General features: G+C 43.6%; 1 protein-coding gene across 13 annotated transcripts in view; it reads right to left on the bottom strand.

The window, feature by feature from the left end:
* Nucleotides 1–12,281: 12,281 nt before the first annotated feature.
* The window catches only part of ADARB1 (adenosine deaminase RNA specific B1), a 161,286-nt gene continuing 145,611 nt past the window's right edge, over nucleotides 12,282–27,956 (bottom strand). For 8 of the 13 annotated variants that reach the window (XM_031005171.3, XM_031005174.3, XM_031005173.3 and 5 more), the window contains 2 exons: nucleotides 17,994–18,172; nucleotides 12,282–16,990 (listed from right to left, as the gene is read on the bottom strand). In XM_031005171.3, the coding sequence (XP_030861031.1) occupies nucleotides 16,811–16,990; nucleotides 17,994–18,172 (359 nt within the window). In that variant the 3' untranslated portion in view covers nucleotides 12,282–16,810. The remainder of the gene's footprint in view (nucleotides 16,991–17,993; nucleotides 18,173–27,956) is intronic. The other 5 variants (XM_055373731.2, XM_063702633.1, XM_063702627.1 and 2 more) reach the window with 2 other exon arrangements.

Genomic DNA, 27,956 nt, shown 5'->3' with positions numbered 1-27,956 from the left:
GTTATATCATCTTGCGGAATTAACCCCTTTATCATTATATAATTACCTACTTTTTCTCTTATTATAGTTTTTTTGTCTTGAAATTTATTTTGTTTGACGTAAGTATAGGGCCTCCTGCTCTTTTTTGGGTTTTCCATTTGCATGGAATATCTTTTTCCATAACTTTATTTTCAGCCACTGTGTGTCTTTATAGGTGAAGTGTGTTTCTTGCAGGCAACAGATTGGTGGGTCTTGTTTTTTAATCTTTTGTTGGAGAGTTTAGTTCATTTACTTTCATTGTTATTATTGATAAGTTAAAGACTTACTCTTGCCCTTTTATTATTTGTTTTCTGGTTGTTCTGTGCTCTCATCTTCCTTCTTTCCTTCCCTTTTGTCTTTCTTTTAGTGAAGGTGATTTTCTCTTGCGGTACGTTTTCAGTTCTTCCTTTTTATTTTTTGTGTATCTGTTGTATGTTTTTTGGTTTGAGGTTACCATGGGGCTTGCAAATAATATCTTATAACTCATTATTTTAAACTGATGACAACTTAACACTGGTGCATAAACAAACAAGCAAAGATTCATCCTCCCACTTTTAATGTTTTGATGTTTCTCTTTAAATCTTATTATACTGGCTGAGCACGGTGGCTCATGCCTGTAATTCCAGCACATTGGGAGGCCAAGGTGGGTGGATCACCTGAGGTCAGGAGTTCGAGACCATCCTCGTCAACATGGTGAAATTCCATCTCTACTAAAAATACAAAAAAAATTAGCCAGGCGTGGTGGTGGACACCTACTCGGGCAGCTGAGAAAAGATAATCACTTGAACCCGGGAGGTGGAGGTTGCAGTGAGCCAAGATTGCGCCACTGCACTCCAGCCTGGGCAACAAGAGCAAAACTCCATCTAAAAATCCTCTGTGCTATGCCTATTCACTCCTCCTGCTCTCAAATGCCTGACTCCTGCTAGTCTTTTTACTGTTTCCACAGTTTTGACTTTTTTCAAAATGTCATATAGTTGGAATCATACAATATATAGCCTTTTCAGATAGACTTATTTCACCTAGTAACATGCATTTAAGGTTCCTCTACATCTTTTCATTACTTGCTAGCTAATTTCTTTACAGCACTGACTGATATTCCATTGCCCAAATGTGCCACGTTTCATTTATCCATTCACTTACTGAAGGAAGGACATCTTGGTTGCTTCCAAGTTTGGCAATAATGAATAAAGCTGCTATAAACATCCGTGAGCAGGTTTTGTGTGGACCTAAGTTTTCAGCTTCTTTGGAGTGCAATTGCTGGACCATATGGTAAGATTATATTTAGTTTTGTAAGAAACTGTCAAACCGTCCTCCAAAGTGGCTGTACCATTCGCATTCCCACCAGCAATGAATGAGCATTCCTGTTGCTCCACATCCTCACCAGCACTTGGTGTTGTCAGTGTTCTGGATTTTCGCCATTCTAATAGATGTGTAGTGGTATCTCATTCTTGTTTTAATTTGCACTTCCCTCATAAGATTTGGAGCATCGTTTCATATGCTTATTTGCCATCTGATATCTTCTTGGGTGAGGAATCTGTTAAATTATTTTGCCCATTTAAAAAATCAGATCATTTTCTTATTGTTGAGCTTTAAGAGTCTTTATTGATTTTAGATAATGACCCTTTATGAGATGTGTCTTTTGCAAACATATTCTCCCAGTCTATGACCTGTCTTTTCAGCCTCTTGGCTTTATCTTTTGCAGAGCAGTTTTTAATTTTAATGAAGTCCAGCCTATTGTTTCCTTCATAGATGTTGCCTTTGGTGTTGTACCTAAAAAGTCATCACCAAACCCAAGCCATCTAGGTTTTCTCTAATGTCATTTTCTAGAAATTTTGTAGTTTGTACTTTCTGTGATCTATTTAGAGTTAGCTGTTGTGAAGGGTTTATGATTTGTGTTTACATGCTTTTTTTTTTCATGTGAACATCGAGCGCCATTTGTTGAAAACACTATCTTTTGTCCATTTTATTGCCTTTGTACTTTTGGCAAACATCAGTTGACTATATTTGTATGGGTCTACTTCTGGGCTCTCTATTCTGCTCCACTGAGCTATTTGTCTGGGAAACAAATAGCTTGCACTAGGCTAGACACTCCAGACCTCCTCATCTGCCATGGCCTCATTCCTGGGAGCCCCACCCCTTGATTCTCAGCAGTTTACATCCAGGGTGGAGAGGTGCTGGGTCACAGGGCCTGACAGCCATGTTCCTCTGGGTGGCAGTCACTCAGCATTTGCTTCTCACTGCCCAGCAGAGCAAACCCAGCTGCACATCGGTCTGACTACCACTTCTACTTTCACTGTACTTCCTTTATCCAGCCCAAACTCCATCCCAGCCAAGACTCAAAGTGTGAGTTCCATCTTGACACCCTGAAGACCAAGCAAGGGGTGGCTGGCCAGGCTTTACTGTCTTTGTTTTGCAGAGGAGGAGGCTGACTGAGGTATATGGGAGCAAAGCTTTAAGCCCAGGTACCTTGATCCCCAGACCAGGGCGCTTCCACTGTCACCCGTTTCTCCCTGAGAGGTACATGCAGTGCAGGGTTCCTTGAGATAGCCCCTCCCTTCCCTCCAAATTGTCCCAGTGCCCTGAAGGTCTGCCCACTTTCAGGATTCCTGGGGCTGGATGGGTCTGAGAAGCCAGGCTTCTGTTATGATGTCACTGACCTCATGGTGCATGGCGTGTCCTGTGTGAATCCCAGGGCTCCAGCCCCACCCCTGCTTGCCTGGGCAAGGGCTTGACATGAGGGATGCACAAGGTCACCTGAACCACCAAGGAGCTGGGGTGGAAGAGCCTGCCCTGAGGCAGGGACAACACGGTGGCCCCTCTTGGCTGCTGCCACACTCACTGGTCACTCCAGGCATGTGCCTGGTTTATAAGCAAATTATCCAGGGCATTTTTCTCTCCAGGGCCCAAACATATTTCTCTACTACTTAAACAGAGGTAAACTGAATCCACTTAAAAGTACCTGCAGCACAGTTCCCCCCACCTATTTTTTCCCTCGGTTTTGTCGCAGAAAGAGGAGGCACCAAGGAGGCAATCGCAGCAAAACTGAGTGACAACAATGAATTCTAAAACAGAGGCTTGTCCCTTCAATGATCAAATCAGATTTGTCCATGGCAATGTTCATCTTCAATTTAAACACAGACAGGTCATCCTCAAGAGATTACTTCCGCCTCAATTCACATAGGACAGGTGATGGGAAGCGATAAGAAACTGTGTCATATCCCCAAATACACTGCATATTGACCCACAGATTGGTGAAAGGGGTGCGCAGCTCTCTGCTTGGCAAGTGATAATATTCAACGGACAGTCAGCATTTTTGCTCTAGAATAGCTACATATAAAGCAATTTGACACATGCCAGGAAGAGGCGATCTTCTGCTTATCCTTTCAATGATTTTTAAAAATAAACTACTTTATAGGATTACGTAGCATGAATTGACGATTTATGAGGGAAGTTCTAGAATAAATAACAATGTACTCATAAGAAATGGATTTTTTTTTCTCTTATAAAAGGTAAACACCCAAATGAGATGGGTTCGCTATCTCACCGGGACACCCAGGCATCCATACTAAGCTGATTAGTTCCAGGCAAAAGGAGGAAAACAAATAATAGTTTGAAGGTCGCCCTCCTCTGATTTTGTGTAAAAATATCCCGGCTCTGCATAAGCCCTTCTGTCCTCATTCTCCAGTTCAACTGCTTGAGGTTTGCTTTTCTGAGAAGAAATGTGTTCTCCATATAAATGAGGCTCGGGCGTGGACAGTAAGGACACACACACAGCACAGAGGCTCTGGCCTGGACCCCCAGCCCCAGGAAGGGCCCTGCAGCTCAGACGACATTCAGTGCCCTGCCTGCTGGTTTGCCGCACTGGCTGGTGCCAGGCCTCGGGGGCAGGCAGGCTGGGGTGCACTCTAGTGTCTTCAGAAGCTCAGGGTTGGCTGTAAGTCCACCACTGAGTGCTCTGGTTTGGGGTGACTTACCCCTTTGCAGATGGAACCTGAGAAACAGCACCCCGTCCTCAAGGCAGCCCCAGAGTCCTGCAGCCGGGCTGGGCTGGAGAAGAGGCTCACAGGGAAGCGGGCTACAAGTTTTTGGTTTTGCTCCTAATCTCTGAATTTTGAAAACCCGTAACCCCTCATATGCGTTTAGCTCACAATTCAATTTTTAAATTATACAGTTGTTTTGTTTTATACAAAGGTTGTGATTTCTGTCCTAAATATTGATCTTTACTAAAAAAAAAACCTTTTGGTCCTCCTTTACACGTCCACGTTTGTGGCTCCTTCCACCGTGGCCACACCAACCTCTGCCTCCCCCTTCTGGGCACCCCTCACCACTCATCCCCGACACGGCCCCAAAGCCCAGCCCTCTCTCCGCCCCAGCCCCTCCCTGCGCCCGGCATCACCTCAGGCCACCTGAGACCTCTGGCAGTTACCCTCGAGTCCTCGTGGTGACTGAGACCCCCAGGGCAGGATCCGTCTCCAGCTCAGGAAAAGCTGTAGGAACCAGTGGTCACTCTCAAAGGAGAACCCACGACCTGTGTGGCGGGGACTGGGACTCATCCGGATCTGAACACGGTAAAGATGGACGCCTTCCGCTTCCGCCTTCCGCTTCCGCCGCCGCTTCTGCCTGCGCCTCCGCAAAAGGACTAGCTTTTGCCCCTTTGGAAGGTTTGGTCGTTCCTGGACTTGATTCGGCTTCTGTCACAAAATTTGACCCCAGTGCCATCTACTTTGCCTCCTGAAAGTCTTTTATGCTTACCTCGCCCTACTTCTCTACAACAAAAAGCTTTAAATGGGGTCAAAAATTTAAAATTTATTTTGTGATCAAAAGCTTTTAATATCTCCTGAGTTATTTTCACAAGTAGTATCACTTGTTTTTCAGAAAACATATGTATGTTACAAACTGATAGATAACTACTAACACATAAACACATTGATTGAAACTGCCTTGTTAATGAGAAGAGTGGGGCTGTTTTTCCAGCAAATTGGTTCCCACACCCAAGGAACAAGAGGACTCAGCTCCAGTGAGGCAGGCTTCAGTCTCAAGTATATTTTTCTCTTCATTTTTATAGACCATGTTAGGAAACTTTGTTTGCATGAATATGTAGATAAGGAGGTATAGTATAGCAATTGCCCTCAATTGTGTTCTGAACTCTTCTGAGTAATAGTTCCTAAATCGGATGATGATCTGAAATTTTAAAACTGTAAAAATTAGTTTAATGCTTTATCAGCTATCAACTTGGTTTTTCATTCAAGTGTTTTGAAAGCAAAGGATTAGAAACGACTTGCCAAAGGATGTGTTATCCAGTCAGTCTCAATTTCTGGAACATTTACTAAGAGGCTGTCCTTGTCTCAGTTTATCAAGGGACTGTCGTTTATCCCTGATTCTCTGTCACCTTATTTAATCTAATATAGTTTGAGGGGGTTGGGAACATTAAAATGTTGTTAATTTCATTGCTTTTTGGGGCCAATTTAATATTTTTGATAAAATGCTTTTATTATACTATTATTTTAAATGTGTTTTCATTGAATCCTTGGAGTTGAAGATGTAGTTCATTCTATTTATGGCAGATGTCCTCCATATACCCTAATCCTCCTTGTTAAACCAGTGAACCAAATTAGACATTTTTCATCAGGAAAAGTCTGACCTACTTTTTCAATTGAAATAAAAGTGTTCGCATGCTTTTTCAAGGATATTAAAAATAGAAAACCACTGAGAAATAAATTATACAGGACATCTTATTAAATTACCAAAAGTGGTAAAGTTATGATTTAAGACGTGTAGAGCTAATATAATTAATTGACCCACTTTATGATATGCCATTACAAGAAAATACATCTATATACCACTTTTCTTACTTAATTTGTAACACTTTAATGAAGCATGTGGGTAAATGTTCAGGTCATGTACTAAGTGAGGACTTGTGTGTATATGTTTATTGAACATTACTTTCAGGAGCAAAACACTAAATAAGAATCAGCTATAGGCCAGGTGCAGTGGCTCACACTTGTAATCCTAGCTGTTTGGAAGGCCAGGGTAGGAGGATCACTTGAGCCCAGGAGTTCGAAACTAGTCTGAGAAAGATGGCAAGACTCCTACAAAAAATTAAAAAATTAGCTGGCTGTGGTAGCATGCACCTGTAGTCCCAGCTACTCAAGAGGCTGGGGTGGGAGGAGCCCAGGAGTTTGAGGCTGCAGTGGACTACGGTTGTGCTACTCCACTCCAGCCTGGGTGACAGAGACTCCATCTCTTATTAAAAAAAATCAAGTATAAAAGTCATTTATAAACCCTCCCCCGTTAATTTTGCTACGCATTACAGAAGTTCAGGAGGGGCTGTGCAGAGCTGGACCTCAGCCTCTGAGGTGGAGTGCTGCTGCCCTGCTACTGGCACCTGTGAAGGCAGGCAGTGAGGCTCCAAAGCAACCTGCTGATGAGAACCAATAGCAGCTTTGCAGTTGCAGAAGCACTGCGGCTGAGCAGCAACAGCAAGCAAATGGCAGGAAATCACCTTCTCCCTCATCCTGTCTGCCATGGTCCCTCTTGTGCTACCTTTGGCAGAATATAAAGCCAGCAGAGAATGGGAACATCGTATTTGCAGGGTCCCAGCCTCAATATTATAAAGCGGAACGTAAATATTGAATTTGGAACTGAGAGATAAAGCTTCATAACTGACCCAAGTGGTAGACAGCATGAAAGATCCAATGTGTCTTCACTCTAAGTTCTAGAAGGAAAGAATCAACATAATGCGGAAAACTAACAAGTCCCGTAGCTGACAAAGTGTAAGGTGTGTCTGCAGTATTGTTTATGAGTATCTAAGAGTATTCAACTCATCCACAGAAAATAAGAGAAATGAGCAGACAGGCCAGTAGCGTGTGAGACACGTGAGCCAGAAGACTGTGGAGAGGAAATGGGAGCATCAGAGAGGTATTCAGTATTCATAAGGCATTCAGTATTCATAAGGTATTCAGTATTCATAAGGCATTCAGTATTCATAAGACATTCAATATTCATGAGGCATTCAGTATTCATGAAGCATTCAATATTCATGAGGTCAGACAAAATTATCCACCGGTTATTGACTTCTGTTTTGGCCCTACTGTTTTCTGCCTGGGACAAGCAGATAAAAGCCCTAATTCATTTAATCTATTAGAGTTAGTCAATTTGTCAACGGAGTCAATTTTAACATCTTACCACTTCCCTTATTAACAGATTTTATAAAGATTAACATAAAATCTTTGACCTTTGTTCATTAGAAAAATAATGGAGATTCCCATCTGTGCCCCAGTGGGACAGAGACTTAGACGTACTCTCGTATACTTGGGTCTCCATGTCGCCCTGGCCTTATCACGTTGATATTACCCAGACTAAATTCTGGGTTATTAAAGATGTGTGTTGTTTTCTTTCACTTTAGCTTTCTTTTTTCTTTTTTTTTTTTGAGACGGAGTCTCACTCTGTCCCCCAGGCTGGAGTGCAGTGGCGCAATCTCGGCTCACAGTGCAACCTCCGCCTCCCGGGTTCAAGCGATTCTCGTGCCTCAACCTCCTGAGTAGCTGGGATTACAGGTGCATGCCACCACGCCCGGCTAATGTTTTGTATTTTTAGTAGAGACAGGGTTTCGCCATGTTGGCCAGGCTGGTCTCAAACTCCTGAGCTCAGGCAATCCACCCAGCTCGGCCTCCCAAAGTGCTAGGATTACAGGCGTGAGCCACCACGTCTGGCCTGACTTTAGCTTTTTAAGAACCCCCACAGGCCGGGCGCAGTGGCTCACGCCTGTAATCCCAGCACTTTGGGAGGCCGAGGTGGGCGGATCACGAGGTCAGGAGATCCAGACCATCCTGGCTAACACGGTGAAACCCCGTCTCTACTAAAAATACAAAAAATTAGCCGGGCGAGGTGGCGGGCGCCTGTAGTCTCAGCTACTTGGGAGGCTGAGGCAGGAGAATGGCGTGAACCCGGGAGGCGGGGCTTGCAGTGAGCCGAGATCGCGCCACTTCACTCCAGCACTCCAGCCTGGGCGATAGCGAGACTCCGTCTCAAAAGAAAAAAAAAAAAACAAAAAAAAAAAAACAAAAAACACTACAAACTTACCAAAGTACTGATTTTTACACTGTAAACCTCTTGTAAGATTTCCTACATTTTGTTTCTCAATTTAAGCATCTCATGCAAACCTGCTTCCCAGGTGGCAAAGCTCTGACGCATGGTATGTCTGGGAACTTTTTAAATTAATTCAGAATATATTTATTTAATGTCTGCAGCATAGCAGGCTTGTGCCAAGTGAATAGCCATGAACAAACCAATGCCTCTCACCCCCTGATGTCTGCATTTCATAGTGGGACAGATAAACAAATGCAAATGTCATTAATCAGTGCTAGGAAAGAAAATCGACCAGGGAGAACAACATAAGATTCAGCTGATATATAAAGTACTTGTTTCCACAAAAATACATTTAAAATGACTCTCTAAGGAAGTAAATGATTGCAATTTTAAAAGCTTCCTGATATTTTTCTTATTTTCTTTAATTTGGACAATTTACATTTTACAGCACTACAAGTTGTTGCTTTTGTGTGAAAAAAATCCCACGAGTACTTAGAGTACCAAATAAATGGCATTTTAAAAAGTCTATGCTAGCACTTTTTAAATCTTCTTATGAACATTTGCAAACATACAGTTACCAACACTTGGCCGGTATTGTTTCATCCGAATCTTCTTCTCTTCTCCATTAATGGAGCTGCCTGTCCCTGTTTTATTTTTTATTTTATTTTTTTGAGACTGAGTCTTGCTCTGTCACCCAGGCTGGAGTGCGGTGGCGCGATCTCGGCTCACTGCAAGCTCCGCCTCCGGGGTTCACGCCATTCTCCTGCCTCAGCCTCCCGAGTAGCTGGGACTACAGGCGCCCGCCACCATGCCTGGCTAATTTTTTGTATTTTTAGTAGAGACAGGGTTTCACCGTGTTAGTCAGGATGGTCTCAATCTCCTGACCTTGTGATCCACCCGCCTTGGCCTCCCAAAGTGCTGGGATTACAGACATGAGCCACCACGCTCGGCTGTCCCAGTTTTGTTTTTTTTGTGTTTTTTTGTTTTTTTTTTGAGATGGAGGCTCGCTCAGTCGCCCAGGCTGGACTACAGTGGTGTGGTCTTGGCTCACTGCAACCTCTGCCTTCTGGGTTCAAGCGATTCTTTTGCCTCAGCCTCCCGAGTAGCTGGGACTACAGGTGCATGCCACCACGCCTGGCTAATTTTTGTATTTTTAGTAGAGACAGAGTTTCACCATACTGGCCAGGCTGGTCTCAAATGCCTGACCTCATGATCTGCCCACCTCGGCCTCCCAAAGTGCTGGGATTACAGGCGTGAGCCACCATGCCCGGCTCCTGTTGCTGTTTAAGCCCGTCTCAGACACATCCTTTCATCTGTGATGCCTTCAGTCTGTGGGTGTGGCAAAGTCCATGAACATCATATTAGCCAGATGTTAGCACTTCTATCAGCCAAATATTTTAGTATTTCTATATTTTCTTTTTTGTTACCCTCTCCTTTTCCATGTGGTCTTCCAATGGTAAGTTCATTCCATTATTTAGTTCATCTGTTGTGTTCACTTTTTCAAATTCTGCTTGGTTCTGTTTTCTGATCTCTTCCTGGACTGTGTTCTAAAACGCTAGAATCTATTCTAATAGGATCTCTATTCAGTATTACCATTTTGAGCTTTAGATAGTTGTGCTCTGCAGATTTCTCATTTCTCCTTATGAGGTCATTTTCCCATGGAGGCATTGGCTGCTTGGCCAGAAGGCAGAAGGTGGGACCTCAGTGCCTGAGGGCATAGCGGGAGGTGGGCCAGCAGAAACCCACACTCACTCCTCATCCCTCAGGTCTGGCCTCACACTTTTTTCTCCTGCAGCTGTACCACACAGACCAATCTCACCAGTCCTGGAGGGTGGGATGGGGGAGGCACCTGCCAGAGGCTGATTAGTTCCCACCAACTCTCAGCCCCTCACCAGCACAGGGCCTTTGCACTGCCTTGATCTGTTCCCAAGGACATCTGGGACCCAGTGGTGTGCTAGTAAATGCTAAACAGACTACCCTGCTCCAGTGTGGGCACATATATGTGTACATAAGCTTAGTGTACATGTTACAGATATAAAAGGAGCAGCATGCAACTTAAAAACATGAATAAAATGTACAATACTGTTGTAAATCCCACAGAGCCAGTTTTTATGGAATGCTTTCATTGAGTCTTGCTGAGCCCTACATCTGAAGCCAACACAGGGTTGCAGCTGATGAATGAGTGTGGTTGTGACAAGAATGCCAGGGATGTTTTCACCGATGAGTCAGATGAAGGCGAAGCAGCAGGACGAATGCCAGAGCTTCACTTGTTCAGTGACTGAGTGACTTCTTTGCTTAAGTAGATAACAGTTTCCAGAGGCTGTGAGACAGTTTCTTCAATTTTCTGTGCCATTCACAATGTAACAGCTACATTTGCAGTTTGATCTGCATCTTCCTCCATCACTTGCTAGGTCTGGAGACAATCACAACAGTGAGTCAAGCCCTGAGTCACGGTGTCTGTGGGTATCAGGGGTGTGAAACCTCCCACCACAACTGATCCCAAGCTACTGATGTGAGTTCCCAAATGCAGCCTAGGAGGGGCGTGCCCACCATCGCAGAGTATGCGCACAGTAAGAACACAGATTGCAGTAAAATGCAGCAAAAAGTAGGAAGTGACGAGTTTCGAGTGTTTACCTTTGTTTTTAATATCATTCTGAGTTTATCAAATGTGACGTTAAGTAACAGCTGCGTTCACCTACTGGTGGGCCAGGTTCCTGGCACTGCAGCCTCCAGCAGTGGCACGCTGATGCCTGGTCCAGTGCTCCGGGCTCGCCAGGCCCCCTCTGGCTGACCATCTGCCTTGCAAGCCTTCTCCGTGAGGCCACCCTGATCCCAGTACTTACCATTGCAGCCCGCCCCACTGCACCATCCTCACCTGCTTTTTCTTTCTTCCCAGGCACCATTCCCTGACACTGGCGTCTGGTGTGTTATTTGCTTTCCTGCAGAGCAGCAGCTATTTGGGGGGAGTCTGTGTTGTGTTCACCGACCTGTTCCAAGCACCTGAAATAGTGCCTTCTGGGTCGGCCTTCATTACGCATGTACTGAATAAAAGCTCAAGAACCTCAACATTTACAGTCAGGCTCTACGAGATTCACTATACAGTATCTCGTAAAAAGCAAAACTTTCATCTTACGTGGTCAAATTCAGGACATTTCCCCAGTTCCATGACAGAATAGTGAGTCCAAGTATTCCATCCGGTGCGGCCCCCAAGGCAGCTCCCGAAGAATCACTGTTCAAAGGATTCACTCATCAGGGAGAGGGTTCCCTTCATTCTTTTCTCTGAAGCTTGTTTTTGCTGCAACATATTTTAACGTTTTTATTGTGGGAAATGAAATAGTTTCAAAATTGATGCAAATGAGAAAATCAAGTTACCTGTCTGTAATAGTGCTTTATTACTTGTATGATGCTTTTGACTTTTCAAAATATTTTCCTGTATTTGTTTTTAATTGTAGAAACATCAGACAAATGGATATGCTTTTTACATAGGAACACAAAATCAAAATCATCTCAAATCCCATGTCCACAGACCCCGGCCAGACTCCCTCCTTAGCCAGCCTGGCCCACCTGTGCTTGTACAGTACGTGAAGCGTATATACACTGTTACAGCCACGACACGGAAATGCCGCTTTGCTGCCAACTTTCCACTTATTGTGACTGTCCTTCCAGTGTTGTAACTAGAAATAACATAGTTCTATGGTGGCACTTAGCACCTGGTTTTTTCACTGCACCCCAGCACCTGTGTCACCATTGCCTCTTATTGAGTGTGTAGGTTCTTCCTGTGTTCTAGCCGCAAGTAATGTGAGGGTAACGAGTCACACGGGCATGTGTCGACATCCATTTTATATGCAGGATGAGAGTGGGGCAGCTGCCTACTTTTCCTCTACACCACCTTATATATAGGAGAGGCGCCAACATGCTCTCCAGAAGACAGTGAAGAAGTCAAGAATCTAACAGGGGTGGGGACTGAGGGGAGACTGTCCCAAGGTGGGGAAATTCCAGTAGCACTGGTGCAAGCACAGCAGGTGACAAGACCACGTGGAGGCAGAGCTGCAGCTCTTGGGCGGGACTCAGCCACCTTTTCAGGTTATGCATGTGGGCGTCCATCCCCAGGCCTGCTAGTGGAGCCAAGGGCAGAAATAATTTGAAAGGAAAAGAAGGTCTCAGCAACACCAGAGTAGTGAAACATTTTCTTTTTATTGAGAGCATCTCAAATCCTTTGTCTGTATTTGACAGCGTCTCATGCTCAGTTCCAGCTGGTCTTGTGCGAGAGGAAGCTCATGCAGTTGTAACGTGTGGTGTATACACAGATCTACATACAGAGAACACTGAGGATTGCATGTTAGCAACATGTTTCTCAGCCGAATTACATTCATAGAAAGTGTCCAGATTCTAAAATCAAATTAAAAGCATGTAATCCAAAGCCTGAAAAAGCAAACAGCTTTAGGGGCTGACTGCATTAGCGTTCCACAGACTGTGCTTTCAACCGTTCAGTTCATGTTTCATGGCCCATCGGCTCCTTACATACCATCAGCTTATGCTGTGGCCAAAGGAAGTGTTCTTGTGGCTTGGTACTCGTCCCTTCAAACAGTAAACAAGAAAGTGCAGACGGTGCTGCCAGAGACAGGAGGATTTTCACACGAGACTGAAAAAGCCGACACACCCTTACAACTAAGTCACGGTCGAGTCGGACCTGCCATCCACCTCCACCCGTCCCTGGAACCCGGCAGGTCAGAGTTTTCTCTAATTCTATTCCCCGGCATCAAGTGAACACTAGAACTCACACGGAAGGCCCCAAGCAACCACTGGCCTCGGGGCTGGGTGTACCCACTCCTCACCCAGGGAGATTGTCACAAAACACGCTAGGGGGCAGAGACGCTGTAAACTGGACACACACGGAACACAATGCCCTTTCCACTTACACAGCGTGGGGATGATAAAAAGGAATCTTTTGAGCAAGTCTATAATTTTACAGAATTTAGAGGTGGGAAAGATGGCCAATTTTCCTTCTTTATGCCTGGGGCAGACCACCTGCTTCTGGGGTAAAGTGTTTGAGAAAGAAAAAGAGCCACTGTACATGTGTTTGTTTTGAGACATGGGCAGGTCCGGATGTGCAGTCCACAGCTTCGCTAATCCCATCCTCAGATCTGTGCACAATGTGAAGACGGAGCCGTCCCCTCCTCAGTGTACCTGTGTGAGATTACAAGGAGAGACACTGTCTTCACAAAGAAAGTGGCGATTCCACAGCCTGGAGATAAATATGGTTATTTGAATAAAAATAAATTCCACAGAAATCCATGCCTTGTGAGATACTGGCTTGCACATTTTAAAATAATTGCTTTTAATTACAAAAAATTCTCCAAAATAGGAAAAGATGATGAAAAGTTAAATTAAGACTCAGAATAAAAACTGCAGTTCTTTGGCGTCCCTTGCTGGGAAGAGGTGGGCCTGGCGTAGGACCAGGTGATGAGAGCTGAGGAAGGTGGTGACGACATCCATCTAGACCTGTCGCTGCCTCATGGCACAGAACACACCGCCCCACCTGAGACCTCCCACTAGCAGGACTCTGTCCCTGGCAGAGCTGTACCTGAGTGGTCCTGAGGGACAGTGTCTTTGTGGAATTAATACTTCAGGTTTAGTTAACAAAACAAAACAAAACAGAAGCCCTCTCTTTCCCTACTTGTCAAAATGTCCTCAAAATGTAATATTTTTTCTTAAAAAATCAAGTTCCTGCTTGTGTCGAATTTTCTGCTAAGTCTCTAAAACCCACATCAAGGACACTGGATGCAAAATGACACGTCAATGAAACAGCTATAGTCTAATGCACACCGAGCGCTCAGAAGGGAGGGATTAAAGTGCTAAGTTCCCTGATCTGTCTCAGGGAGGAGTCAGCATTCTGTATTTTATTTATTTATTTTCTGATTACAGATGAGCTGTCCTAGGAGCAGTGCAGAGCCTCTGGTCCCTTGCACATCACCTTCCTCCTCACAGCCGCCCCGCCCAGGGCTCCCTGAACCCAGTTCCTTCCTACAGTCGCCCCCCGCCCCGCCCAGGGCTCCCCGAACCCAGTTCCTCCCCACAGCCGCCCCCTCGCAGCCACCCCGCCCAGGGCTCCCCGAACCCAGTTCCCCCCAACAGCCGCCCAGCCCAGGGCTCCCCGAACCCAGCTCCCCCCAACAGCCACCCCGCCCAGGGCTCCCCGAACCCAGTTCCCCCGAACAGCCGCCCCGCCCAGGGCTCCCCGAACCCAGTTCCGCCCCCTCGCAGCCACCCCGCCCAGGGCTCCCGGAACCCAGTTCCCCCCGACAGCCGCCCCGCCCAGGGCTCCCCGAACCCAGTTCCCCCACCCACAGCTCCCCCCTCCGGACAGGGCTCCCCGAACCCAGTTCCTCCCCACAGCCGCCCCGCCCAGGGCTCCCAGAACCCAGTTGCCTTGGCTGCCTTCCTCCTGCCTGGACGGCTTGGGATAGAGTGCCCTGTGCCTCTCCTCAAGGCCGCACGAGTCCACCCCGGAAAGGTGCCACCTCACATGGTCTCAAGGCAGCTGCTCAGGCCCCACAAGGTGAGGCACTCACTTATTCGGGGTGGTACAGGGAGCAGTCATGCTGACTTTAGCTATTACCTGACAGAAGGGAAAAGCCAGACATACCGGGTAGTTTTGCATGTATATGGAATATATTAACACTAAACTTGGTAACCAAAATCCACATATTTTTAAAAACTAAGTCCATCTCCCAATCCCCATTAGAAAAAAATACAATTTATCAAGACAATAAAAATGCACAGACTTACAAGGTGTTTTTTCTAGAGTGTGCAAGAGCCTGCTTGGGGGAAGGCTAGCGACAACAGACCCCTCTCCTTCTGCAGGTGCAGAACCCCAGCACGATCTGCCTGAACAAAACCCCACTGTGGTGACGGAGCGGCTGAGATGCCCGCTGTGACTGCTTCAGGGAGACAACTACCCTCTTCGGTGGAGGAGGAGGCTGCTGTGGGGCAGATGTTCTAGCCGCTGAACCCGGTCACGTCCCCAACAATGTGCCCTAAGCAGCACCCCTTCCTGCCGCGCTGCGACGAGATCTGTGTGGACACACGTGGATGGGGCTCCCGACATCTGGAGGCACGCCCCCCGCCAAAGCCATGGTGTTTCAGTTTTGGGGTCTGAGCTCCCAGCGTCTGGTGGGAGGATGACGCCCCTCTGCCCCTGCTCTGGTTTCCTAGGCTCATCACGGACACACAGGTGCCAACACCCTGGCTTTCGCTGTGGCAGGTGTATGCTGTGGGGTAAGGTCTGCACCAATCTCTCCCCATGGCCCTAGGAGACCCACCTGAGAACGCTCTAGAGCCTTGGAGCTGGGCACTGCTCTGGCAGGCAGAGCACTTCTCTCAGCTCCTCTTCCATCCTGAACGGAGGCAACAAGGCACCTGGTGCAAATCTCTGGGCTTGGTGGAGGTGATCCACACAGGGCCCTCGCCCGCCGCGCTCCTGACCTCCTGGGCTGGCCGCCTCTGTCGTGGGGCCGTCCCGTGCACTCTGGGTGCTGGGCAGCCCTGAGCTCCCCTGTCAGGACTGTCAATGTCTGGTCTACACTAGGCCAGCAGCACGTGGTCTCACCAGCTCTCACTTGGATGCTTTTTATTTTTCAAACATGTCTTTGATAAAGCTGCAAACAATAATTTAAAACTATGGCATTTTCCAAGAATGAGTATCTACTGAAAGCATTCTACTTCCATCCTGTGAAGGCCTTTGGGCGGCCACCCACATCCATTCGATTCAGAGGAAGGAACAGAGGGAACTTAGGCCATGTATTGTGCAGTAGCCCTCGTGATTCCTTCTAGTCCATAAAAGTTAAATATCCTTTAAAAAACCTGAATGAATGGCCAGCCCGGGGTTACTGGCCATGTTTTATCTGTGATTACTTAGAAGTAAACTGAGAAAAGTTTTCCATGATCTGATCCTACAAGGAGTACAGAAGCTTCTAGAGGAGGCTGAGGGCTACAGGGGCCTGGGTCACGCCTCTGCAGGACACATAGTCACTGCTGCGGGACCCCATGTGCGTGACAGGGCCACGCTACACCATGCTGGGAGTCTGCTCCTCAGGGAGAGACTGTTACAACCTAGTGTGTGGAACTACCCAGGGAGGTACCTACGGAGAAAAGAGACCTAAGTTTAGACAGACGTGTGGCGATTTCCTTTAGGCTACTATTTCCTACCTCTATTTTCCCACCCTCCTCCATATATAGATGCTTTTTTGCAATTAAAATAATGTGGCATAAAAGTGACCTGACACAATTACTTCTTATTTTATAAACCACATTCCTAGCTCTGAATAAATTATTTATTCAAGAATTTCACACAAAGTAATTTCTATTTTCCTAAACTTAAGGAAGCCCTACTCAGTAGAACTCAATTTCTAAACGTAAACCGAGATTGAAAGCAGTCACTGGACGGTTTAGAAGGGGAAATGCTGTGGCAGAGAGATGCCAGGCGGCGATGCTGGGCCCTGACGCACCCCATCCCCTCCCCACACTGCGCACCTGCCCCAGGTCTGATGTGAGATGCTGGGGACAACCGTGGACACCTGGTGGTCCCCTGTGTCCCCCTACTCCCTCCCCAAGGTATGCACCTGCCCCCAGTTCAGATGTGAGGTTCTGGAGGACGACGCTGGATGCCCACAGCCCCCTGCACCCCCCATCATGTCTGCCCGGGTCAGGGCGTGAGTGAGAACTGGTCCTGCTCGGTGGGCTTCTCCACCCAGGCCCCCAGCCCCGCCTTGATGAAGGCTGTGAACAGACGCGCCTTGGCGGCCTGGTACTCCTTTGCCGCCAGCTTGGACTCATGGTACACGTTGGGCTTGGTAATCTTTGAGCGTAGTAAGTGGGAGGGAACCTGTGAAGGGATACAAAAACAAATGCAACTGTTGGCGCTGTAACAGATGAAAATAACACCGACTAAGACACCAAAATGTGGCCTTTAGAACTGCATTGGCTTCTGGGGGGAAAGCCACCCGGAGGAAGGCGCCTTCTGCCAAGGGAACGGCTTCACACAGAACAAGGTGCGGCGTCTCCTAAGGGCTGAGTTATCGCCACGTTCCAGTCTTGCTGGTCAAACAGGCAGCCACAGACCCCCGAGTTCGGAAGACATGCTTCTGGGAAACCACCAGTAGTTGATTCAAGTTTCATTTTTAACTCTAAGAAGCACCACGGATGTTATGTGTGTCATCACCCTGATGACCTTGGAGGCCTTCCCTCATGCGGCCAGTAACTCCTTCTGTGTGGACCTTGGACTTGTGGCAGCTGGCCTGGGTGCTGCCCCTGGTGAACAGGACCCTCCCGGGCACTGTCCCTTCTGGCTATACCTCCCATGCCAGTGCACAATGCTGGTCTCAGAATAAATAGATGCCATCTACTTGACTGAAGAATACACACAAACTAGTAATACCCTGACTTACTATATAAAGTTTTATTCTGGGGAAAAAAGGGCCCCACAGCTAATTCAAAAGGTTTAAAAACTCTACTGGAGGGTTATCAGAATCCAAGCAATTTTTATGTTGCTGAGAAGGAGGGGACAGCAGGGTGACTGGCCCTGCGTTTTGCATAATGACTTTCAATATCTGAGAGTAAGAGACGTTTCCACCACACACAGTGGCCTGGCAGTGGGTGTTACCCTGCAGCAGGGAGGAAAAGAGCTGCCTTTGAGATGGCATTAAGGTTTCAGGGACGTGGCCACACTTCTAAGCTAAAACAATCTGAAGGAACAATCATTCCAAGTGATCGTTTTTGGAAGCTGTGCATGATGACATGATGAAACAATTTAAGGAACAGTAGGTGTGAGGACAGACAAGCTATTGGGGAGGTGGAGCCGGCGCATTGCGGTGAGGGCGCCTCAGTACCTTGCCGTGCACACGCATCCAGCGACAGTACAACGCGTGCTTACACAGGCGGGACGCGCGGCCCAGCTCATCCTTCCCAGTCGTGGCGTTGATGACCTCAATAGCGGAGTCGCCTACCGTCCAGTTGACACTGAAGTTGGGGGCCTTCCCTGGCTGCCGTGCTTCTGCATTGCTGATGCCTGAAACGGAAGACACAGGAAGGTGGTGTGAAGCCCGCTTTCACCCCCAGGGAGGGAGCAGCCAGGGGCGGCACACTGTGCTCAGACATGGCCACAGAAGTGCGTGGTGCGGGAATTCTGCCTGCCGAGGAATATACACAGACTTGAGTGTGCATCTGCCATGGCAGTGGCCTCACACTCTTCCACTGCCACCAGAACAGGAGCAGTGCTGAGAAAGCAGAACTGACCCACGGGTATGCACTTGTCTGATAGGGCAGGTGGGCAGAAGATTGACAGAAACCTGAAATCATGAGACTTCCTGACAAGTGTGTCTTTTCTCACTCTGGCACTGACGGAGCCAGGAACCTTGGCAGCCTGAGGGTGGATGGGTGGGAGCCACTTCTGAGACTAATGCAGGGTCCCATGAGGTCATGCAGGTGGGGGTTGCTCCTGTATCACACCACCTCTGGCGCTCATGCCTGCATGTGCTCCCCTGCCACTGAGAGGCCAGGCATGTTCAGGTCACGTGGCTTTGCATGTGTGACATCCATGATGCAATAGGAAACCCTAATTCTTAACAAGTGTCTTGAAATGGTTCACAAGAGTCTTGAAAAAGTTCATAGAAAATGCTTATTATGAAAAAACCTCATGGATTTCAAAATTTTTTGGCACCAAAATAAACTTGTACTAACTTGCTGAAACATGTCTGAATAGGATCTAGTTTGAGGCACTGAGAAGATTAAGACATCTGTTTGAAAAGCACTCCTATCAGAGCTACATGACTTCTGCTAAAATTGAGGCAAGAACAAACATCAAACAGGAGATAAAAATAGCTTTTACAAAGACAATCCTGAAGAAAATGCATAATCCAAAAAAAAAAAAAAAAAAAGGCTACCAAGAGGCAGAAGGGGCCCAGTCAAAGCACAGGCTGACTGGCCAAAGCACAGGCCATGGCAGCATTTTTGGGATGCTCAAGGCGTTTTGCTTGTTGGGTTCACGTGGAGGGCCAAAGGATGGTAATATCTGCTTCTGATGACAGTGATTCAAGAAAGTGAGCCAAAGCTTTAGCAGAAACCCCCCTGGGGAAGCTTCGCCAGAGACCTTCACCATGACAAAGCACCTATTCATTCCTCTCATCAAACAAGGGCAACTGTGTGAGGGTTTCGATAGGAAATCATGAGCCATCCGCCTTATGGTGGTTGCAAATCCACCTCATTTGGCTCCTTCTGACTTCTTTTTGTTTCCTAATCTCAAAAATTCCTTAAGGGGCACGCTTAAGGAATTTGTCTTCAGTTAATAATGTAAGAAAGACTGCACTGACATGGTTAAACTCCCAAGACATTCAGTTCTTTTTTTCGAGACGAAGTCTCACTCTTGTTGCCAGGCTGGAGTGTGTGGCGCGATCTCGGCTCGCTGTAACCTCCACCTCCTGGGTTCAAGCGATTCTCCTGCCTCTGCCTCCCAAGTAGCTGGGACTACAGGCGCGTGCCACCATGCCCAGCTGGTTTTTGTATTTTTAGTAGAGATGGGGTTTCACCATGTTGGCCAGGATGGTCTCAATCTCCTGACTTCATGATCCTCCCGCCTCAGCCTCCCAAAGTGTTGGGATTACAGGCATGAGCCACCGCACCCAGCCACCATTCAGTTCTTTAGGGACAATCTAAATGGCTAGGATCAGCACTTACAAAAATGTCTTGAATTTGATGGAGCTTATGTTGAGAAATAATGTTTATATCTTTAAAATTTTTTTTATCTTTTAACTTTATGAACTTTTTGAAGTACCCTTGTACTTATTTTCTTGCTGTGTTTAAACTATCTCATCTTAACTAATCACAGGCTAATTTTGCAGGGTTGAAAGTTTTTAAAAAGATACTTGCATAACTCGGAATTGAATACATGTATCTGCATTTATATATTGAGCTTGATAATTCATATCACATGGATGTTATAGGCCACCAAAATCAAAACTAATTTAGGATATGAATCTTTAGAACATGCTTAGAACACGGGCAGACTCATATTCTGAACCCAGACACTGAACTGTCAAGCCCACTGGCCAGAAGCAGCACACTGCACTCTCAGATGACTCAGTACAACTCACTTTGTGCCCTGTGGAGGCCACCCCCACCCCGTCACCATGCTCACTTGCTTTCAATGACCATTTATCCCTCCCTTGGAGAGATATCAAAACCCAGATGACAGTTTACTGTTCAGAGTAAGGAACCCAGGCAGAGTGTAGCAGATCCCCTGAATTGAGAGTCAAGGGAAACCAAGTCAGCCAGATTTCATAAGACAGAGTACCGGAAGGAAGAGACAATGCAGACAGAGTGGGCCCTGGAGATACGCAGAGGGTGTGCTTGAATATCCTGTGGAGCACTGATCAGAGTAGGCATGTTACTCAATCAAGGCTGGGAAACAGCCTCCTGAGAGAATGGAAAAGTGCCTGACATTCACATCTAGAAGATACAGACATAAAGATATAAAAAGGCCTAAGCCAAACTTCTAGAGAGGAAAACTACAATGTATTAGATAAAAAATACACCTGATGGCACTAACCACAGAATAGAAACCGCAGAAGAAAAGATGAGTGAACTTAAAGACACAGTAACAGAAACTATCAAACATGAAACACAAAGAGAGAAAACAAGAACAGAAAATCAGTGATGTGGGGCAGGTGAAATATGTGTAATTAGATTTCATGATGGTGAGGAGAGAGAAGGGGGAACAGAAAATATATCTGAAGAAAATGAATAAAAAACTTCCAAATTTCATCAAACCAACAAACCCATGGATTAAAGAATTTCAATGAATCCCAAGCACAAGAAACATGAATAAAACTATACTAAAGCACAACAGAACAAATTGTTCAACACTAGTATTAAGAGAAAATCTTAAGCAAACCCAGAGCAAAAAACACACACAGGAATAAAGATAACACATTTCTTACTGGAAACAACGCAAACAACAAGTCAGGGAAGCAATGTCTTTAAAGTGCTTAAAGGAGAAAACGGACCCTGCCATTCCAGCAGAAATATATTTGTACAGCAAAATATACTTCAAAATGAAAGCAAAATACTTTCCCAGACATACCAAAGCTGAAATAATTCATCATAAGAAGACTTGTGCTACAAGGAATGTAAAAGGAAGTCCTCCAGCCAGAAGAAAAAATGATACCAAAATGGAAATCCAGATCTATACAAAGAATGAAGAGCCCTGGAAATGATAGCTACATGGATAAATATACAAGAGGTTTTTTTCTTATTATTTAAATTCCTTTAAAAGATAATTATTAAGATGAAAATAATAATAATAAGATGTGGATTTTTTAACATATGCAAAAGTGTCTGAAAACAATACCACAAAGGTTGGGAATGGAAAAACGAAAGTATCCTGTTGTAAGCTTCTTTTACTATATGTGAAGTAGTATAATACCACTTGAAGGGAGATCGTGGTAAGAATGCATACTATAAACCCTAAAAACCACCACCAAATTAACAAAAGTTACAGCTCAAAAGTCAAGAAGGAGTCAAAATGGAATCATCAAACACACCCAATTAAGGCAAAAGCAGTAAGAAAATGAGGAAAAAGTGAACAAAGAACATATGAAACACATAGAAAATAAGTAGCAAGATGAAATTTAAACCTAATAATATCAATAATCACAATAAATGTAAATGGTCTAAGTACCTCAGTGAAAAGGCAGAGATTGTCCATGGTGGGAGAGAGAAGCAAGATCCAAATATATAAATATATATAAATATATGCCTATAAGAAACATGTTTTTAATATAAAGTACTTTAATATAAAGGGATAGAAGATACACTGTGCTAACACTAATCAAAAGAAAGTTGAGGAGGTTATATTAATCTCAAAACAAATTTCAGAACAAACACTATTACCAGAAATAAAGAGGGTCATCATATAATGGTAAAGGAGGTCAGTTTATTAAGATAAACCAACAATCCTAAATTTGTATGCATCTAATCACAGAGCTACAAAATACGGGAAGTAAAAACTCTAAAAAAGGGGAAGAAATAGATAATGTACAATTATAACTAAGAGATTTTCAATCCTGCCTCTCAATAACTGATAGACCAAGTAGAAGATCGGTAAGGATATAAAAGAAAATAAATAGTATAATCAAACAACTTGGCCTAATCAACATTTACAGATCACTCTACCCCAAAGTGGCAGATTCACATTCTTTCAAGTTTTGTGGAACACTTATAAAGACAGATCATATTCTGGTCCATAAAACCAAGTCTAATAAATTTAAAAGGACTGAAGTCATTAAATGAAACTAAAAAACCAACAACACAAAGATCTCTGTAAAATCCCTAGTATTTTGAAACTAAATAGCAGACTTCTAAATAACCCAAGGGACAAAGTATTTTAATATAAGTGAAAATGAAAACATAACATATCATAATTTTTAAATGCTACAAAAGCAGTAAAAAGGGTCTTAAAACAATGACCTCAACTAGCACCTTAAAAAACTACAAAAAGATGGGCAATTGAAACACCAGGTAAGCAGAAAAAAAAGAAATAATTAAAATCAGAGTACAAATTATTGAAATATAAAAAGACAAAAATCACTGAACCTAAAAGTTGGCACTTAGAGACGAACAGAATTGAAAAACTTCTAGCTAGAATGATCAGAAAAAAACAAGAGAAGATACAAATCATCAATATAAGGGATAAGACGATATCATTAGAGATATCACAGATATTAAAATGAATATTCTGAATGCTTTTATGCCAATATATTAGACAAATTAGATGAAATGGACAAATTCCCTGAAAGACAAATTACTGAAGCTTACTCAAGAAAAAAGATAAAAACAGATAACATGAATAGCCCTAAATCTATTATAGAAAAATAAATTGTAGTTAGAATTTTCTCACAAAGCAAACTTCAGGCCCAATGTTTTCACTGGTGAATTTAACCATATATTTAAAGAAATAATACCAAATCCAAACAAACTCTTCCAGAAAACTGAAGAGAAAGAAATGCACCCCAACTCATTTTATGCCTGACAAAGACATTAAACTGAAATGACAGACCAATATCCCTACAGACAAATATAAATACAAATATTCTAAATGAAATTTTAGCAAACTGAATCCAACAATATATAAAAAGAATAGCACATAATAACCATATAACGTTTATCCCAAGATGCAAAGTTGGTTTAATTTTTTTTTTAATGTCACCACTAGCAAACTGAAAAATGAACTAAATGCTCATCTCATTTTTTGTTGTTGTTGTTTCAGATGGGGTCTCACTACATTGCCCAGGATGGCCTGAAACTCCAGGGCTCAAGTGATCCTCCTGCCTTAGTTCCCAAGTAGCTGGGACTATAGGCCCAAGTCATTGCAATGACAACAGTCATCTAAGAGCAGAAAAAAAGCATCTGAGAAAATCCAGCATACATTCTTGATTAAAAACGCTGAGTAAGCTATAAATAGAAAAAAAAAAAAAGTCTTGAGCTGATAAAGACATCTGTAAAAAACCTACAGCAGCCAGATATGGTGGATCATTCCTATAATCTCAGCACTTTGGGAGACCGAGGCAGGCGGGTTGCTTGAGGCCAGGAGTTCAAGACCAATCTGGGCAACATAGGAAGACACTGTCTCTATAAAAAATTTAAAAATGAACCAGGCATGGTGGCATGCACCTGTAGTCCCAGCTACTCAGGAGGCTGAGACAGGAGGATCACTTGGGCCCAGGAGCTTCAGGTTACAATGAGCTATGATCACGTTACTGCACTCCAGCCTGGGTGAAAGAGTGACACCTTGTCTCTAAAACAAAAAACAACAATAAAAAACCCTACAGCCAACATCATACCTAATGGTGAAAGACTGAATGTGTTCCCCCAAGATGACATGTAAGAGAAGGATGTCTGCTGTCATCACTTCTACTCAACATTGTACTGGAGGTCCTAACCAGTGCAATAAGGATGTAGAACTGATGAGTGGACTATAAAATTGCTATGGAAATACAAAAAGGACCTAAGCAGCCAAGACAACTTTGAAAAAGTACAAAGTTGGAAGACTAACTCTACCTGACCTCAAAACTTATAATAAAACTATAGTAATCATGACAATGTAATACTGGCCTTTAGACAAAGAGATTAAAGGCAAACAACAGAGTCCAGAAACAGACCCACATGTATATACACATGCCAGCTGATTTTTGACAAGGGCGCAAAGGCAATTCCATGAAGAAATGAGGAACCTTTCACTAAATGGTGCTAAATCAACTGGATATCTTACATGCCAAAAAATGAACTTCAGTTCATCCTTCATACCCTACACAAACATGAACTCAAGTGAAATATAGTCTTAAATGTAAAAACTGCAACTGTAATATTTCCAACAATATAAGAAGAAATCTTTGTAGTACTGACTTAGGCAAATATTTCTTAGATATAATATCAAAAGCATGATCCATCAAAGAAAATTTCTATAAATTAGATTTTGTCAAAATTAAAATTACGTGGTTTGTGTAAGACACTATGAAGAGAATTAAAAGACAAGCCACTGATTGGGAGAAAGCATTTTTCAAATCATATATCTGATAAAGGATCTGTATCTAGAAAATATAAATAACTCTCAAAACCCAGTAATAAGATGTTAAAAAACTCAGTAAAAATGTGCATAAGTTTTGAACAGTTTATTGAAGAAGGCACAGGGATGGCAAATCAGCATGTGAAAGGGCATTCAACTTCATTAGTCATCAGAGCAATGCAAATTAAAACCACAATGGAATATCACTAAACACCTGCTAAAATGTCTAAAACAACCGCTCGTACTACATGCTGGCATATAAGTTACAGAACTACAACTCTCGTACACTAGTGGTGGTAATGCGAAAATGGTACAACCATTTTGGAAAACAGGTTAATAGTTTTCTAAAAAGTTCAACATACACCTATCTTATGATTCAGCCATTCCACTCCTAGGTATCTACTAAAGAGAAATGGAAGTAAGCGCCCAAAGATTTGTACAGAAATGTTCTCAGCAGCTTTATAATATTAAAAGACTGGAAACAACCTAAATATCCACCAATATTTCAAGGGATAAACAAATTGTGGTTTATCCACACAGTGCAACGCTACTTAGCAATGAAAAGGAATGAACTATGGATAAACCCAACAACGTAGATCAATCTCAAAGTGATTAAACTGAGTGAAATAAGCTAGACCAAAACGGTGCAAACCTTATGATGACATTTATGTAAAATCCCAGAAAATGCAAACTCATCTATATAGACAGACGGTACATACCGGGGATGGGAATGGGGATCGGGGAGAGGGAGGGATTATGAAGGAGTACTAAGACAATTTTGAAGTGGATAAGTATACTCATTATCTTTATTGTGGTGATGGTTGCACAGACCTAAACATAGGCCAAAATGTATCAAATTGTATATTTTAAATATGCAGTTTATCATATGCCAATTATACCTCAATAAAGTTGTGAAAAGACACTAAAGATAATTTAAAAATAAAAAAATTGTTCTCATTAAAAAAATAACATTTGCTCACTATGGACAATTCCAAAACTTCACACAAACCTTAGAAAAGAAAAATAAAGCTATAAAACCCAGAGACAGCCACTATATATTTTGTAGTTCTTAAGCAGATATGTTCAGTAGAATCAGATATGAAGCTTTAAACAATAAGCACATTGAATCCTACCTCTGAGATTCTAATTGGGTAGGTTTTGGGCAGGACCCTGGCCACTGTCTTAAAAAACAAAATGCAAAAAAAAAAAAAAAAAAAAATCCTTCATGAGTCTTCCCCCCCGCCCTTTTTTTTTTTTTTTTTTTTTTTTTTAAGAAAAAGGGTCTTGCTCTGTCATCCAGGCTGGTATGCAGCGGCACAATCATAGCTCACTGCAACCTTGAACTCCTGGGCTCAAGCAATCCTCTCACCTCTACAGGCTCATGCCACCACACTCAGCTAATTTTTTTTTTTTTTAACAGATAGGGTCTTGCTATGTTGTCCAGCATGGTCTCCTGGCCTCAAGTGATCCTCCCATCTCAGCCTCCCAAAGCACTGGAATTATAGGTATGAGCCACCATGCCTGGCTGAGTAATTCTTAAAGATGCTATAGATTCTTAAACTCTCCCAAAACAATCCTTCCTTCCTAGATGAGCTTTGCCATTTGAATGCATATTCTTTTCGTGTATACACACATGCATGTGTGAACATACATATTCATGAACACATGCTGACTTCTGTAAAGCACCGAGATGATACGGATCCTTTCTGATAACCTTCTCATGGATAAACTATACTAACAGGTATAAAATGAAACTATACTTAGGTTCCTGGGCATATTGCTAAATTTGATTTTATAGTATTTCATTTAGGAGTCTTGCATCTATAGTCATAGGTAATTCTGTGGTTTTTCTTTTTACTTGCGTTTTGTCCAGTTTTGGTATTTGGATTAGGTCAATTGCTCTTTTCTATGGCCTGGAAAGTTTATAGAGAGGCAGAATTACATGTTGATAGACAGATTAAACCATCTGTGAATTTGTTGGAAGGTAATTTTTGGACAACCTTTTCAATGTCTTCTCTGGAAATTTCCTTTGCTATATATTGTATTTCTTTTTGGGTTAACTTTGATAATTTACATCTTCTTATTTTTTCTTTGTTGCTGTTGACAGTTTCAAATTTATAAGTATCGGTATTGGAGTTGAACAAAGAATTCTTTTGAAATCTTGATACATTCCAGGACCCCCACTGGATGCCTGAAACCACAGATAGTACCAAATCCTAAATAACTATGTTTTCTTTCTATACATATACACCTATGATAAAGTTTAATTTATAAATAGGAGTAAGAGATTGACAACAATAAGTAATATTAAAATAGAACAATTATAAGAATATACTGTAGTCAAAATTATGTGAATGTGCTCTTTCTCTCTAAGTGCTACAGTATTTTCCGACCTTGGTTGGCCTCCTGGAGAGGGAAACTGCAATGAGGAGTGGGACTGTACCCTCCTCCACATCTGCAGATATCCCTCAATTTCCACTTCGTTACTTTTGTTTTATCTGATATTAGATTAGATAGCCCTGGCAGTGGTAGATCTGTTTTACTGTTCTTTGAAGTCAATGTCTCTCTTAGTTTTACTATTTTTTTTTTCTTTTGAGATGGCAGGCTGAAGTGCAGTGGCACGATCTTGGCTCACTGCAACCTCCCCTCCTGGGTTCAAGCAATTCTCCTGCCTCAGCCTCCTGAGTAGCTGGAATTACAGGCTCCTGCCATCATGCCCAGCTAATTTTTGTATTTTTGGTAGAGATGGGGTTTCACCACGTTGGCCAGGCTGGTCTTGAAATCCTGACCTCAGGTGATCCACCTGCCTCAGCCCCGCAATGTGCTGGGATTACAGATGTGAGCCACCACGCCTGGCCAGTTTTACTAATCTTAATCTTTTTTCCTCTTTCCTATATCATTCATTTCCTTCCTCGTCCCCCTCTCTGTCTCACTTCTATTTCCTTCCTTCTTCCTGTATTTCCTCTTTAGCTTTGTTGTGCTTTCCCTCCCAATTTTGGAAAAGAAAGGCTTAGTTCACTTATTTTTTTCTATTCATTCAAGGCCATGATCTCCTAAGGGTAAGTGGGGCTCCAATTCACCATTTTTGATATGTGTATTCTGAATAGTCAGTACTTTAAGTTCTGGTTTCTTGTCTGATCTAATAATTAGACAAGTTTTTGCTTTTTTAACATTTCAAAAGTGACAGACTTTGCAGGAGAAACAGTGCTGACACCACCACCAAGCCTGTGCTCCT

Source organism: Gorilla gorilla, chromosome 22 (genome assembly GCF_029281585.2).
Source record: "Gorilla gorilla gorilla isolate KB3781 chromosome 22, NHGRI_mGorGor1-v2.1_pri, whole genome shotgun sequence".
Lineage (NCBI taxonomy): Eukaryota > Metazoa > Chordata > Mammalia > Primates > Hominidae > Gorilla > Gorilla gorilla.
This window is presented reverse-complemented; position numbering and strand designations above follow the sequence as displayed.